At 39.4% G+C, this 16,614-nt stretch overlaps 1 protein-coding gene across 5 annotated transcripts in view; it reads left to right on the top strand.

The window, feature by feature from the left end:
- The window catches only part of LOC137235728 (eukaryotic translation initiation factor 4 gamma 3-like), a 938,449-nt gene extending 927,767 nt beyond the window's left edge, over positions 1-10,682 (top strand). For all 5 annotated transcript variants that reach the window (XM_067758596.1, XM_067758597.1, XM_067758595.1 and 2 more), the window contains 9 exons: positions 6,623-7,872; positions 7,937-8,156; positions 8,211-8,368; positions 8,670-9,120; positions 9,178-9,401; positions 9,461-9,607; positions 9,668-9,890; positions 9,940-10,041; positions 10,100-10,682. In XM_067758596.1, coding sequence (XP_067614697.1) covers positions 6,623-7,872; positions 7,937-8,156; positions 8,211-8,368; positions 8,670-9,120; positions 9,178-9,401; positions 9,461-9,607; positions 9,668-9,890; positions 9,940-10,041; positions 10,100-10,173 — 2,849 coding nt within the window. In that variant the 3' untranslated portion in view covers positions 10,174-10,682. The remainder of the gene's footprint in view (positions 1-6,622; positions 7,873-7,936; positions 8,157-8,210; positions 8,369-8,669; positions 9,121-9,177; positions 9,402-9,460; positions 9,608-9,667; positions 9,891-9,939; positions 10,042-10,099) is intronic.
- Positions 10,683-16,614: the final 5,932 nt, after the last annotated feature.

Here is a 16,614-nt window from a genome sequence, read left to right as displayed (position 1 = left end):
GAATGGTCTTAACGTGGTTCATTTTAATGCACGCAGCCTGAGTGCTGTTAAAATGGACTATGTTAGATACATTTTTGATAAGCCTTCAATAGATATTATCTGTATCTCTGAGACCTGGTTTGGTATACGCATCAGCGCTGCGATTCGTAAACGAAATAAATTGCATGCCAAGTGGAGAAGATCGAATACGAGTGCTGTATGGCATGAGTATAAAATTGCACGAAATGCAGCAACAACTGTGATTAAAAAAATAAATGTAAGGCTCGATAACCTCCGAAGAGATTTTAGGCCGAGCTTCGAAATGTGATTAGGCAAGCAAAAGCAGGGTTTGCAACAAAAACTAAGTCCTTCTCTCCCATCTAGAAAACTATGGAACAACCTAAAAAACTGCATATCTATGGGGAAAATAACGAGCAGTGTGTAATGTCCTTAATAAATTCTTTACTTGTTCGGTAAACTCCAACAATATTACTATTACCGATGAAATATCTGCGAGCAGTGCAAGTCAAGAATTCTTTGAGTTTCTTTGCGTTATTGAATACGACGTGCAAAGGGCTGTTATGGAAAATAAGTCTGAGGCTTTTGGAAATGATGGAATATACTTGAAATTTGTCAAAATTGTGTTGCCGTTTATTTTATGTTCACTAACTCATACAATTAATCATTGTTTAAGAGCCGCCTGCTTCCCAGAAGCCTTGAAAAAATCAGTTATTTTTACTATTCCGAAAAAATATCATGCGTCCTTCCCTTGTGACTATAGACAAATAAAAAAATTCTGATGGCCATCGAAATTACAGTACACATCCAAAAATATAACTTTCTTTCTTCATTGCATTCTGGGTTTTGACCCAATCACAGCTGTGCTACTGCTATGGTAAAAATTTTTGATGATATTAGCATGTATTTCGACAATGGAGATCTAACTATTCTCTGCCTCCTAGACTTCTCTTAGGCTTTTGACTCAGTAAACCATGTCCTGTTATGTTGGAAACTGGAGAACTTTTAATGATTCTCTGAATGCTCCATGAAACTCATGTTTAGTTATCTCACTGGAAGATTTCAAAGAGTCAAAGGTGAGAATACATCGTCAGGGTTTAAGGCTATCAAGCAGGTGTCCCGTAGGGATCTATCCTTGATCCGCTTTTGTTCATTATGTTTGTTAATGACGTTTTTTCTGTATGTCAGTGCTGATATTCAATTATACCTTTTCAATCGTATTGGTTTTGGGGAATATCTATGCTATAAAGTGAATAGTGATTTGTGTGCCATATTGTTCTGGGCGCGGAAGAATGATTATGTTTGAATGCAACCAAATCATGTCCTCTGCAAAGAATAAAATATGGTACAAACCGCCTTGTGCGACAACAAATTTTTATGATTTTTTGGGCTTTGAAACTGTACTACCATGGAACCAGAAAGCTTCAAAGCCCAACAATTTTACGCTGCCTCGCAAAGAGGCAAATACATATTTTTATGGGAATATAAGGGCTCTTCTTAATTTTTTTGGTTTTTAATTTACTGGTATATCAACCAATTTCTATTTTAAAGTACTGCTTAAAAAAGGTAAATCGAAACAAAGAATGTACAGGCCCATTTTCGGGGCAACTTCAATTTTTTTTATTTTTGGGATTTGAAACTATGCGACAATGGAACCTAGTAAAAGCTTCATAGCAAAAAAACGAACAAAAATGGGCATTGCCCCAAAAATTTATATTATTTTTTAAAGTTCGGAAGAAATGCTACAAGAATCATGTAAAGTTTGGGTGTGCCTGTAATTTGATGTCCTCAACATTTATTGAAAAAAAAAAAACAATCGCATTAAAAAAAAGCCTTTTGACAACCTGTATCATCGCAATACGTTCAGTTTTTGGTCACTCATTTTGCACAAGAAACGTTCCCTACAATGACAAAATTGTCACTAGCTTTTGTGGATTTTGGAGACATCTATATTTTCAACTTCACTTTTTTAAAAGTTCCAAAGTACCCAGTTGGATCGGTATACTCGTTACCTTTTACTTAGTATGAAACTGGCATCGATACTTTGATAAGTGAATTTTAAATGAATACCGGTCTCGACACTTTTTTTAAAAGTTCTATCACTACGTATACCTTTTTACAGATAATTTTGCGAAATAGTTGCTTGTGTTTTTTCTTGTAGTGCCAGTACTTATGTTTAATGTTTTTATATTCAGTGTGCTTGTACACAAGGGTATTACACCTTTAATTGGAAAACGGTAGTACGTTGTGGTCTAAAATAATCGAGATAGATATACATACCAATTCTAAATATTCTCGCGGAATTTTGTTCTCGCGGATTTTTTTATTCCCGCGGAAAAATTCCTCCAATTCTTTTCTCCTAGGGAGAAGAAAAATTGGGAATAGGAATTTCGAATTTTCGAAGTCAGCTGTTTTACCATCTGACAGTTCATTATGCATTTCTGCTTTTGTTTAAGAAAATAAAGTTTAGTGTCTTTTGACGAATTTATCGTAAATTAAAGAAAAATATACATAAAAAATGAATAGTATTGCATTTCATATGGTTGTGAACGAAATGATTGATGAAGAAGGCTCCCAGCAACACCAACAGAGGACTATAAGAAGAAGGTTGCGCGATAGTACCAATCCGTGGGAGTTGCCACAATCGTTGTAAGTATTAGAACATCTTCTGTTTTGCTTTTATATTTCATTAAATTTCTGGAATTTACAGATTTCAAAAGTATTATAGGGTTAACAAACCAGCATTTCGGTATTTGTTGGAATTTCTCACATCGCACACACGGCATCGCAAAAAACAATTTGCGATATCGCCGCTTGTGAAACTGAGTGCGGTTTTAAGATTTTTTGCTGAAGGTGGGTATCAAACAGGAATCGGAAGAGATGTGGACGTTTCTTTAGCGCAACCCACCTTCAGCAAAGTTCTGGACGAAGTCGTTGAGACCTTTGAAAGTGAACTGTGCGAAAGATGGATAAGTGTGCCAATGAGCAGCGACGAAAGAAGAAGAATTTCACGTGCATTTTACGTGAAGCATGGGATTCCCAGTGTAATCGGCTGCATTGATGGAACTCATGTCCGTATCATCGCACCCGCGGAAAACAAGCATCTCTACTACAATAGGAAGGGCTACTACAGCTTAAATGTAATGTTGGTAAGCTATTTATAATAGTTCAATTGAAATATATTTGACTATGGCATTGTATTTTCTTAGATGTGTGACGATGAGCTGAAAATTCGGTACGTTGATGCTTCCCATCCCGGTGCCTCGCATGACTCCTTTATTTGGAATGTGAGTGAATTGAGAACTCACCTTGAAGACCAGTATTTGCAACATGAAGCCAATTTTTGGTTACTGGGTAATAATAAAATATTCAAAATGTAAATATTTGTATTGATATAAGACTTTTTAAACTAGGTGATGCCGGGTATCCTTTAGAACCATGGCTTATGACTCCACATCGGAGTCCCGACGAAGGCTCTATACAGATGAAATTTAATGAAGCCCATTCGAAGTGTCGCAACATTATTGAACGAACCAATGGGGTGCTGAAAAATCGATGGAGGTGTCTCCTTGGTGCAAGAGAATTACATTACACTCCAAAAAAAGCAGCAAAAATTGTAAACGTGTGCTGCGCGCTGCACAACATATGCATACATTTCAAGGCATACACAGATATAACAGAAGTACAATCCACAGAAGAGCAGGCAACTCAAAACAGAAATCCAGATTTAATACCCTTGACTTCGCCTCAGTATTTGAACGCAGCGCAAAACATACGAAACAACATTGGAAGCTCGCTATAAATTTTAAGGAATGAAAACACATACTTTGAGTTTAATATTTTATTTTCTGTTTTAAATTCATTTTTTCTGCCTTTAAATTCAGGTATCACAATTTAGTACATTTTACTTAATTCCTACTAAAGAGTTTCAGTCTCATTTTCTTACAAAAAATAGAAATATCACAAATAGTTTTTTTTGCTCGTCATAACACAGTCTTAAATTAAGTAATATTATAGTCTACAAAATAAAAATAGTTCAGGTAAGCATGTATAATACTGATATTAATACTACTATGAAATAAAATAAAAAATAATTCATATTAAAAAAATTTACTAGTCTTATATTTTAGTAAATATTAAAAGGACTATTAAAAAAATCACAAATTCAGGTAGCTTGCTATATACAAGTGTCATGCGACTAGGTATTTTTCTATTATTTTTCTAGCTGGCGGAGCATAAGATTTTCTATTACTAAATTATGCCTTTTCAATTCATCTATTTCCTCTCTTTTTAATTTTTCCATTTCCTTATAATGCTTTTTATTAATTGCATATATTTTGTCAATCGCCCTATATATTTTTTTAATATTTTCTTTTTGATCAGTGGAATCTGACACTGCACCTTTTATGGTATCACAGAGCTTGCGTTGAATTGACAATTCTTCTTGAAGAATGTCAGAGGAAGATCTCTTAGATGGCACTCTTTTTGAGGAAGTGGGCCTTTCAATCAAAGCATTTGGGGGGCTCTCATTCATACAAACACTAATAACTGGGTCATCATGCAATACCTCACAATCAATCCCTACCACAGTCTCACTCAATTCCTCAAATCCGTTAGCTAACTCACATTCACTCACTTCGACAATGTCGTCCACAACACCACTTTCCCTAACTGTAGTTCCATCTTCAATTTGAATGTTGCCATTAATTTGCTGCAATATCTTCTTCCTAGATGGCAGTCCAAATTTATTTCCCACTCCCTCCACGGATTCCTTCATACCGATCAACTCAAATATTGCCCGTTCTGTTGTGGAAAACTTGTATTCGTTATTTGGGCCACCGCCAGTGCCTCTGGAACTCTTATGGTTGTTCGCTGCTTTTTGACGCACGTATTTTTTTTGATCAGCCCACACCTAGAACACATAAGTTTTAGTCAGCTTGTATGTATACAACTTTTTCATGAAAATAAGCACCTTTTTCCATTCTGCAATGCATTTTGCTGGTGGTCCGGCTGAGTTCAGCTCTTCCTCAGCTTTACGCCAAAATCTGTGTAAGGCTTCTTTGCCTCCTTTAAAACAACCTTGCGCAATTTCCGGATGACTTTGCATCAAATCGATTAGTAGTTCTATCTGTTGCTTATTTGTACTTTTAGACCTGAAATCAAGAGTAATATAAGAGAATATTATTTTATTTATTACATACCTAATAAAATAAGTAATTTTCAATTCAAAAAATACAATTTACTTACATTTTTATGAAGCGTTCCTTTCAGCTTATCAAGTGAACAATTTCTTTTAAAATGGAGGAAAAATCTCCCTCTCACTCACATTCATAATACCTACTTTTCTCCCATAACCGGTTTCCGCTTTTTCGAACATTGTTCAGAATATGAGGAAAGGGAGAAGTGAAAAAACTCTCACGGAATTTTTATTTAGAATACGAGGAATGGGAGAAGGGAAAAACTCGCACGGAATTTTCGTTTAGAATTGGGCTGATAGACTTTCTTGTATGAAAATTATCTGCATCGAAAAAGATTGTGATTAAGCCATGTCCGTCCGTCCCTTAACACGATATCTTGAGTAAACATTTTTAACCTCATGCGTGGATTGAATCTATGCCAAAAAATAAGCATTTGAAAAAAGTTTGAAAATCTGAGTGGCACCGCCACCATTTAGAAGAAGAAAATAAAAATTTCAAAGACGGTGAAGAAATCGTATTGAAATTCGGTACGAAGGTTGTTCTGTGAACTTCGTGAAAATAAACGGAATCGGTTGGAGGCCACACCCATTTAAAAAAAAAATCGATTTTCAAAAATGGAAAAAAACGCGACAATTCCTTACCAAATATGGGTACAGTAATAAAACTTGATACCTGGGCTGACCTTGCGACAAAAAATATATATTAGGTAAAATTCTAGAGAGCAGGCGTGGACCACCCACATTTATAAGAAGAAGCCTAAACAGTTTTACAGCCGTAAATCAAAATCCGGAGAAGGTATATTGAAATTTGGCATGGACGTTATCTTTATTATTATATACAAATTTTGTGAAAATGGTCGGAATCGGTTGACGACCACACCCACTTTGAAAGAAATCGATATCGAAAAGCGAAAAAGGTACGATAAGTTACAAATATTTTTACAACTGCTTTTATCATTTAATTAAAATATTAATGCGTTCTCTTTATGACTTCATAAGTATTCAAGTGCAGAACCTAAAACAAAGTTCATAGTAGCTCAGGGAATTTAAAAAAGTTGACATCATAGTTATCAACTTTTTATTAGGAAAGTTTTTTTTTGTCGAGGATGCTGCTCTATAAGGTGATATTTCACCAGGCAGTCGACGTATTTATGTCCGTTAGCAAAATTGAAGTATTTTTCTCAACAGCATATAGTTCGGAGGTGCAATTATCCGATTGTAGCTCTCGCCACCACGTATTTTTATGTTTCGCTTTGCAGCTTAAAAATTATTTAAATAGACTGCTTAAAAAGTATTTAAATCCAAATACAAGATATACATATCAAAAAAATATTTAAATACATAGTGCAGATATAAATATAGTATTTAAAATACCTACAATCTCTGGTTTAAGAGCATAATCCATATTACTTTCTTCTTTATTAAAAGGAATGATCCGTGTAAATCTATCGCTGAATCAGGACGTCAAGCTAAGTGAAACTGAGAATGCCTGGCGTCCCAGGGTACTAGAAAAAGATGGATGTGTGGAAGGCGATCTAGAAGCTAGAGGGAAACGAGAAAAGGAGGAGCTTATTCGTAGAGTTCGTGGTATTTTAAACAAGCTAACCCCAGATAAATTCGATACATTAGTTGAAGAAATTATTAAACTTAAAATTGATACGCCTGATAAAATGGAAGAAGTAATGGTTCTGGTATTCGAAAAAGCTATAGATGAGCCAAGTTTTTCTGTTTCTTATGCTCGTTTGTGTCATCGTTTAATCACAGAAGCAAAAGCAAGAGACGAGCGAATGGAAAGTGGTACTAAAACAAATTTAGCCCAGTTTCGTGCCACATTGTTAGATAAAACCGAACGAGAATTTACGCAAAATGTAACAAAGAACAAAGCAAAAGAAAATAAGCTGCAACCCATTATAGACAAAATATCAAACTGTACCGATTTAACAGAAAAAGCTGAACTAGAAGCTCAGCTGGAAGAAGAAGAACGTAAAATTCGGCGTCGTTCCGGAGGTACAGTACGCTTCATTGGTGAGCTTTTTAAAATTTCCATGCTTACTGGAAAGATAATAAATTCATGCATTGATGCTCTACTCAATCCAAACTCGGAAGACCAACTTGAATGCTTATGCAAACTTCTGACTACCGTTGGTGCAAAATTCGAGCAAACACCTATTAATGTGAAGGAATCTACTCGCTGTTATTCATTGGAAAAAACTGTTGCGCGCATGCAAGCGATAGCTGCTAAGACTGACAAAGAAGGATCGAAGGTGAGCTCACGTGTACGTTTCATGCTTCAGGATGTTATTGACCTACGTCGTGAAAAGTGGCAATCAAAGCGTCACGAGGCACCAAAGACCATGGGACAGGTTGAAAAGGAAATGAAGAGCGAACAGTTGTTCAACTACGCTGGATCAGGCTCTGGAAGTATTAGTGGCGGCGGCATTTCCAACGGAATACGTGAAGAACGAAGTGGCAGATACAATGATTTGCGATCTGGTTATGGAGGAAGTAATAGTCAAAAAAATGACCTTGGTACTAATAGGAGGCAACAAGTAAGCAACAGTGGCCGGCATAGTAATATAAATGAAGGACCTACAAATCCGTGTAATGACGACAGCACATGGCATGTTCAAACCGGAAAAGGAAATCGTTCTTTGGATACGATGAAATTAGAGGGTTTGGTTAGTATATTTATGGGATGCAAAACATTATTTGTACTATTATGCTTCCATATTTCTGACGCAGACAACCGCCAATAATTTTGATATTAAAAAGATGGGTGGAGTGTCGCAATTTATTTGGTCATCTGGGTCCCGCCAAACCGCGGCTCCAACATTGACACCGACGAACTCTTTTGCAGCATTATCAGCCCTAAGTGATACTAATAGAATGAATGAGAGGGACCGAAGTGGACCGCGAAATAAAGGATCTTTCAACAAAAGTTCCACTGAACGCGATCGTTACGGTAATCTCTTAAAAGCAATCAATTAATACAGTAATAATTTACTTATTTGTATAGGTTTAAATTCACGTTCTAGTTCGTCTCAAACATCACGAGAGAACTCCTCGTCAAAAGCCCCTCAGTTATCCCGTTCAGTTATAGGTGCATCAGCTATGCAGAAATCTGCAAATGACTCTAAATATGTACCACAAATTCCGTCAAGAAAAACAACAAAGGTATGTTACAAATGTTGATTCGTTCATTCGTGATTTCAGAAACATAAATGTGTAAAAGGATTAATCAGATGCCTTTTGGATGCCGATGCTATCCCAAAGCTTTGAATACAATGTATGGAGCGAGAACCCAATATTTCGATATAAGAATTATATGAATGAAAAAAATTTAAAATTTTCGAAACGTTACTATTTGAAAGCTTGGTTAATTATTATATTTCTACGCATTTTTGTTTCTGATACTATGTAATCTGGACGACTATGTAATCTAATAAATATTGTGTCCTTACCTCTTTTATTTAAGACTACTGAATGTCCCCAGCATGGTATTAGTACATATTCAAGCTACAATTCTCAAGCAGGCGACATGGGCGACGAGAGACCTTTAGATCCCCTACCTGCTGTGTTTGAAAAATCCAGTGATGTAGATATTAAAGTTATTAAAGCACTCGTATCAGATATGCTGGAAGTAGCTTCAAACTCTATAGAATTCTGCGCTATAGAGCCTTGTATAATGCGGATAAAAGAAAGCCAACACAGTGCTTTGCTGTACTACATTATGACGGAATATTTGCACTTACGACATATAGGACAGCTGCAAAGACGTTACTTAGGCAATATAATTGTTTACCTAATTCAAAACAATTTTATATCGCGTGATCATTTTAAATTAGCATATCATGAATTTTGCAAAATAGCTAGTGATTTGGCGCTTGATATACCTGACCTATGGAAATATATAATCGAATTTTCAGGTTAGTGCATCTTTAAGAGAATATCATCCCTCCATATTGCATTAAATCATTTTTTAGGGCCGATGGTTAAGAAAAATATATTAACAGTTTACGATCTATGGAATAATCAGCTTAAAGAGGATAATGGGGACAACTTTGGAAAAAAGTTGTTGAAAACATTTTTAGATTACTGTTTGACCGAAATTGGTCCGAGCTTTACACATACCATGTGGAAAAATACTAATGTGAAATGGTCTGATTTTATGACTGAGACCGAGATTAAAGCTTTTATAGAAATGAACGTGGGTTTTCTAATTTTTTTGTTTATAAAATATTAATGTTTTGTTTATTTCACCTACAGAAATACGAATATATTGAGGATGAATCAATGCAACCTAAGATCGCTGTGAAGGAACCGAAGGAAGATGCTATGAGTAGAATTTTGGATAATGTACATCATTTTTTGAAGGATAGAGCTTCAGCAGATCAGATCATAGATTATATTAATGTAGTTTAAATTTGCGTGAATATCAGCATATGAATACATGTTTATTTTTTATCATTTTAGGGGAATTGCACAGAAGTAGACAAGTCTTTTATTCGAAATTTAGTTACGAAATTGTGTGATTTTGCTATTTCATACAAAGATACTAGTTATAAGTTGGACACTGATTGCTTCCAAAAAATTTGCATACCTGTTCTTCATCGGTATATAGATTCAAAAGAAGAATTTGAACTAGAGTGTTTGTACTCTATGCAGTTATTAGTAGCACGATTGGAACATCCTAGAGGTTTGTTATTTAATTATATAAAGAACTTATTTTAAGATGTTTTTTGAAGGACTGCTAAGTGATCTGTTTGGTGAGATTTATGACGCTGATGTTATACCACAAGACTCCTTTGTAAAGTGGCGGGATTCTAAAGATCAATCGGCTGGAAAGGGTATGTTACTGAGGCCTATTTTTCTGTCCTTTATTTATGTACTTTTACTTTGATCCAGGTGTCGCCGTGAAGGGGTTGAATCCTTTTTTCAATCATGTACTTAACAGTGAAACGAGTGACGAGAATAACTAGATAAACCATCGGAAAATGATAAAATTCACCAATCGTTTGGATATAATTTATATAAGATAACTTTCAAGTATATATTTTGTACATCAATACAAGTAGAAATTAATTAAGATAATGGGTTAGTGGTAGAAAAACATTTATATAAGAAATAGTAAAACATGATTTAATGGAATGTATATATTTACTGGTTAAAACATTTTTATGCAACTTAAGAAAGGTCTAGATATGAAACGGCATATAGTAAAACTGGGATATTAGTGTTGCTTGCTCAATCCTTTATGTTCAATTATTAGTTTAGGTCTTAAACCTATAATTTCTTTGCCTACCGGTATGGATAATTTTCCTTAAATGTGAGGTATGTAGTCTCCCTTCTAAACCATCAGTTAACTCTTAAGAGACATGGGTCAAGTAAAAAAAAATTTCAATTGTTAGATCGCAATCGTCAAGCTGTATAGTTGATTTGTATCTGCGCTCTTGTCTTTTTGATAAATAAATTACTTAATAATGTTAAATATAGTTTTATTGATGACATAAGTACTGAAGTGAAATCATTGAGTGTGCTACATCAAGAAATTTAATTAAATTTAAGTGAAAGTTAAATATCAAAACTAATTCTTTTTATCAATTTGCATATCCACAAACTTATTTACTTACAGTTGAATTGCCGAGTGTTTTTGCATTGTGTTGTTGCTGTTGATACGCATCAGTTTTAATAGTGTAATTGTTTTTATTTTTGATTTTGCGTGCACACTTCATTTCTCTTTCTTCAGTGTCTCAGCTGTTTGCGCGGTTTTTTCAGTGTTATCACAGTGCATCTCAAACTGCTCAAAGCGTATCCCTATCTAACAGCTATTTTCAAAGTGTTTTTATTTTTTCTTATAACCCGCGGTGCTATTTTCCAATTAATCAACTTACTCTCGCTGTTATATTAATTTCTTTCTCCCATCTCTTTATTTATATTAAAAAGTCTTGCCTTCGTGTCATGCTGGCTTTGCGATGGGCTCGCCCATATGAAGTGTGCCGGTTTGTCAGCAAGAGTGGTTGACGCGCTCAACGAACGTGATAAGTGGTTTCGTTGGACCTGTTTGAAATGTAGACCAACGGAGGTTGATCTTTTCAAAGTTTTCAAACAGGACCGCGATGGGTTCTATGAAATAGGCACTGTCTAAGAAATTCATACAATATGAAAACTTATTTAAGTCTTTCAAATATCCGAATGACATAACAAACATTCCACATAGCAACTGTAATCCTACGAGTGCTTCCTCTAGTGCTCCGTGATGCCGTGTTTGAAGTTCCTACACCCGTAGTAATTTCACTCCCAACTCTCGAATTAATAAATCTGGCATCCCCAAGTCTCAGCCATCTTCATCCAAGGCTTCTTTAACAAACCCAAAAAATCTTCTACAACAAGTAATCAGGATCCCCAAAACCTTTCTACGGAATCCCAACCGCCGACTAGTAATCTTATTGTCCCTATTAAAAACATGTTTTTGTGTCAAGATTTGATAAAAACACTACAGAAGAGGACCTAAAGTCGTACATCATCGCTAAGCTGAAATTTGAAAACGTGACAGTTCGAAAATTCAAGTTAACTATCCTTGAGATATTTCGCTTTTGAGGATCGATGTATCCGCACAACATTTTCAAACTATTGTTACGAATATTATCAACACTAAGGGGTACTGTCATCTCTAAGCCGATGCTAAACAGTGATATCATACACATCCATAAATCATTCATTATGTATCTACATAAGCGAATCAATCATTATCTACACATATGTACGTATACGCAGCTGAGAAGCAATGCACAAACACATGCATATATCTCAGATACTGCCGAAAGTATGCAATGAGAGAAGCTATAAAATCGTGCAATCATAGTTACATCTGAGAAATTTGATAGCTGATGGTCAACTAGTAGATTCTGGAAATGGAAGCGCCTAGAAGATGCGAACGAGGAAATCAAAGAGTATAAAAGGCAGCGACAGATAGAGGCGCTAGAGTCAGTTTCAATTAAGAACGCTATCTGTCGGGCAATAGTAGAGTTATTTATTGTGAAGTACTTTAATAAAGGCCATTTTGCATTATTAAATATTGGAGTTATTTATTCAACAGTTTAGTGATTCGAACTTAGCAGAAGGTTACAAATAAGAAGATTTGCAAGTAAATTCGTTACAATTGGTTTCAGAAGAGGAGTTGTTGAATAAATTCCAGAGGACAACGAGGACATAGCAAAGCTAAGGGAATTGAAGATCCAGCAACTGAAGAAGGAGTTGGAGAGTCGTGGATTGAATACAACCTGCATTAAACTCGAACTTCAGGTACGACTACGAGAGGCAATGGAATTAGAAGGAATTGACGTGGAAGAGTATGACTTTCATCTTGATGGCGATGAGACAAATACAAAAGTTGAGGAGAAAAACGAAACACCGCAGACAGTTACGAGCACAGACTTGAACATGATTTTGGCTGCAATATCTGCTCAAACATCGACAGTGTCATCTCAACTGGCAGAACAGAAGATACATATTTCAGAAATAATATCGAAGATTGAAGCACAAGAAACGCGTATTTCAGAAATGTCGACACAGATTACGTCAAAGATGGAAGCACAACTGAAAGAACAAGAGACACGCATAACAGTACAACTCGAAGCGCATGAGGCGCGTATATCATCAAAACTCGAAGCGCGCATGGACGAGAAAATAACGCAGTTTGGAGAAAAAATCGAGGCCGAGGTGGATGCTTTGAAAGGTCGTATACAGGAGTTGCAACTAAATCGCCCAGCTGTTTTAGCAAGCAACACGAAGGTAAAACTCCATCTTTTGACGGCTCTGTTCCTTTCCAGGTGTTTAGGATTCAGTTTGAGAAGACCGCAGCAGTGAACATCTGGAATGCGGATGATAAAGTTGCTGCACTGTTCATGGCACTGAAAGGGCCTGCAGCTGAGATTTTACAAACCATTCCAGATGGCGAACGGAACTGTTATGAAGCATTGATGGCCGCTCTAGAGAGACGATACGGAACTGAGCATAGGAGACAGTTATACCAAATGGAGTTACTGAATCGCTTCCAGAGGCCTGGTGAAACATTGCAAGAGTTTGCGTCGGATGTTGAAAGGCTGGCACATTTAGCGAATTCGGACGCACTCATGGAATACACTGAAAGGGTAAAGATTCAGAGCTTCATAAATGGCATACGGGACGTCGAAACAAAGCGAGCTACATACGCAAACCCAAAACCTAAACTCACAGAAATGGTATCACATGCTCTGATTCAGGAAACAACATTGCTCCTGTGTAAGCCAGCGTTCAGAGCACGCCGTGTGGAGGTGGAAAGGCCAGAATGGGTGAACACAATATTGGAGGCGCTTAAAGGATCGCAAAAGCGGAGTGAAAGAGTTATCAAATGCTTCAAATGCGGGAAGCCCGGTCACATTGCACGTCGTTGTGATCTTGATCCTAGTGGTTTCAACAGCATGGGTGGTCTTAATAACAAAGTTGGAGGGGATGAGCAAGAGCGAGTAAGATGTAGAGATCGAGAGCTAGCTCCAGCTATTGAATGTCCTGTGGTGTCTGTGTCGCAAATTGGTAGAAAATCGAACAGTCTTACCGTCAGAGGGAATGTGGATGGCAAACAACGTGTACTGACTGTAGATACGGGCGCATCTCATTCCTTGATTCGATCTGACTTGGTCAACAGGAGAGTAAAAACCTTACCTGGAGCAAGGTTGCGTACGGTCACTGGCGAGTATAACCAAGTCCAGGGAGAAGTGGCATGTGAAGTCTTGATTGGAAAGGTCACAGTTCTACACAAATTCGTTGTGACGGAGATCGTTGATGCAGTCATATTGGGAGTGGACTTCTTGGTTGACCATGACATAAAGATCGATATGCAGAGAAGGGTGATGCGTTATAAGAACCAGGATATACCACTTAACTTCAGTTTGCAGAAAAGGATCAGTAGTAATCGAGTACTGGTTGAGAAGACTCGACAAAAAACACGGAAGTCAAAGGTTGATGATCGAATGGCCCAAATAAAGCAAAATCAAAAGTATCTGCGAGAGAAACACTGGCATTAACTAAACCTAATGGACGCACAGGAACGAAGCAACGAATTTCCCAGAAAGAATGCGAGGGTAGTTTCAAGCCGGAGCGCACTACTGTTGCGAAACGTGGGAACGATACTGATTATGCAAAGCCAATCCGTGGAGCGAAAGCTCTACAAAGTAGTTCATTGGCCAAACAACAGAGTGTGAGGAAACACTGGCATGACAAGAACTTATAAGGTGGGTTTTGTCTCAGGCTGGGGTAACGCTCAGTCAATCCAGAGTCGAGTAAATGTTCCACAAACCCCTACTGAGTAAAGACACAATATTTATGTGTTACGAACATACGCACACACGGCTGGAGGTATTAGGCGGGCAGCAGCTTTCCGTCGCAAGATGGCGAGGGGCGGAGCGGCGGCTAACGGTCGATGTAGCAGAGGAGGTTCGGTAGGACGGTTGAACGGTCGGGTAACGGACGGATTGGCACGGCGGTACGAAAGCAGCGGCGGGGTAGGAGCAGCGGCTTAACGGCGTTAGGATGGCAAGCGGCCAACGGTCTTCGTAGCAGCGGCGGCTGAATGGTGATAGGACGGCGAACGGCCAGTGGCTGGTGTGGCAGTGGCGGCACCAGCGAGGCGGGATGGGCACGGCGGTAGTATGGGGGACAGCCACGGTCGGCGTAGCACCGGTGGCACCAGAGGGGCGACGGCAGCGGCGGTGGGCTACGGAGCGCGCACCAGGGCCGTGGCGATAGAGGGGAATCAGGCTGGCGATGGTGTTTACCTGGACAGCGGCGGTCGTTCGGGGCGGGGTCGGTTGACGGTATCGGCGGGATCGGATTGATCGGTAGTCGGCGGGGTCGGTCACTTGGGGAAGAGACTGCGAGGACTCGGGTTAGTGCTGGTTTCACCGCTGGACACCCCGCCTCCCTACTTGCACGCTAATAGAAGGTGCGTAAGGGGGCCGGGCCGTACCAGCCGATACACCGTGGATAGATCCGTGCGCGGAGGGGAAGTGCACCTTAACGGCACAGCGGTAACCCCTGTGCACACGCATCGGCCCACGGCCGAAACCAGAGCTGTGGTAAGGGGCTTTGCGGTCGTTCGGGCAGCGAGCCATCCCCTTCCTGGCCAGGGCGACGGAGGGATATAGTCCGAAGACACCACTCTCGTCGTCCGGGTGTAGCAAGGGGGGTGACCCGTGCCAGGGCCGCACCCTCTTCTCCCTAGATCGCTAGTGGGAGTGGTTAAACCCGCTCCGGCCAGTTACGTAAGCAAGAGCTGAGGGGGGGGGGGGGGGGGGGGGGGGGGGGGGAGGGGTCGCTTGATCGTTCGGCGTCGCGCCACTCGACACCTGGGTGGGCGACGGAGGGAGTTAGTCCGAAGACACCACTCTCGTCGTCCGGGCGTAGCAAGGGGGGTGACCCGCGCCAGGGCCGCACCCTCTTCTCCATAGCTCGCTAGTGGGAGTGGTTAAACCCGCTCCGGCCAGTTACGTGTGCAAGAGCTTAGGGGGGGGGGGGGGGGAGGGGTCGCTTGATCGTTCGGCGTCGCGCCACTCGACACCTGGGTGGGCGACGGAGGGAGTTAGTCCGAAGACACCACTCGCGCCGTCCAGCCCAGGTGAAGGGTGACCCGCACCATACTAGCGCCCCCTTCCGCTCAGTCCGAGCTGCGAGGTGGGGCGTTTTAGTCACTAGGGCGTCGTGCCCCCCAACACCTAGGTGGACGACGGAGGGACATAGTCCGAAGACACCACTCGCGCCGTCCAGCCCAAGTGGAGGGTGACCCGCGCCATAACAGCGCCCCTTCCACTCAGCTAGCTAGCCGGAGTGGCAATTTTGTCTTCAAAAAGACAACCACTCCCGCTGGCTCACATGCGAGGACTGAATTGCAAAAATGCAAATTCGCTGTTTATATGGGTGGTGCCGCAAACTGGTTGAGAAACCAATACACCATTATTGTGATTTTCTTGTGTTGATGGAACACACCATTGGTTTGCTATCAGTCGTTGGTAGCGTGTGGTTATTTACCATAGTGGTTGACTATGCTATAGAAAAATAAGTACAGGGAGGTTCAAGTTTAAGTGAATAAGAAAATACAGGGGGGTTCCGTTATTGAAACGCTACGTTACAGTCCTCCTCCCACTTCGGTTGACGGAAAGCTGCGGTGGGGAAAGATGGATCTCCAGGCATGGCCTAGGTCTTATGCCGGTGTGCATGTGGTCGAAGCACTTTATTAATAATTTTTTCTTTTCTCAAAAATATACAGAGTCATTCCACTTATATCTAACAGAGTTTATGTTTATATGTCACGTTTTAAATTCATTTGTATAACGTAAGAATAATTACATTTCATTGTTCTTAAAACTAACAGAGTATATTTCATACAA

Source organism: Eurosta solidaginis, unplaced genomic scaffold, assembly GCF_040869045.1.
Source record: "Eurosta solidaginis isolate ZX-2024a unplaced genomic scaffold, ASM4086904v1 ctg00001057.1, whole genome shotgun sequence".
Lineage (NCBI taxonomy): Eukaryota > Metazoa > Arthropoda > Insecta > Diptera > Tephritidae > Eurosta > Eurosta solidaginis.
This window is presented reverse-complemented; position numbering and strand designations above follow the sequence as displayed.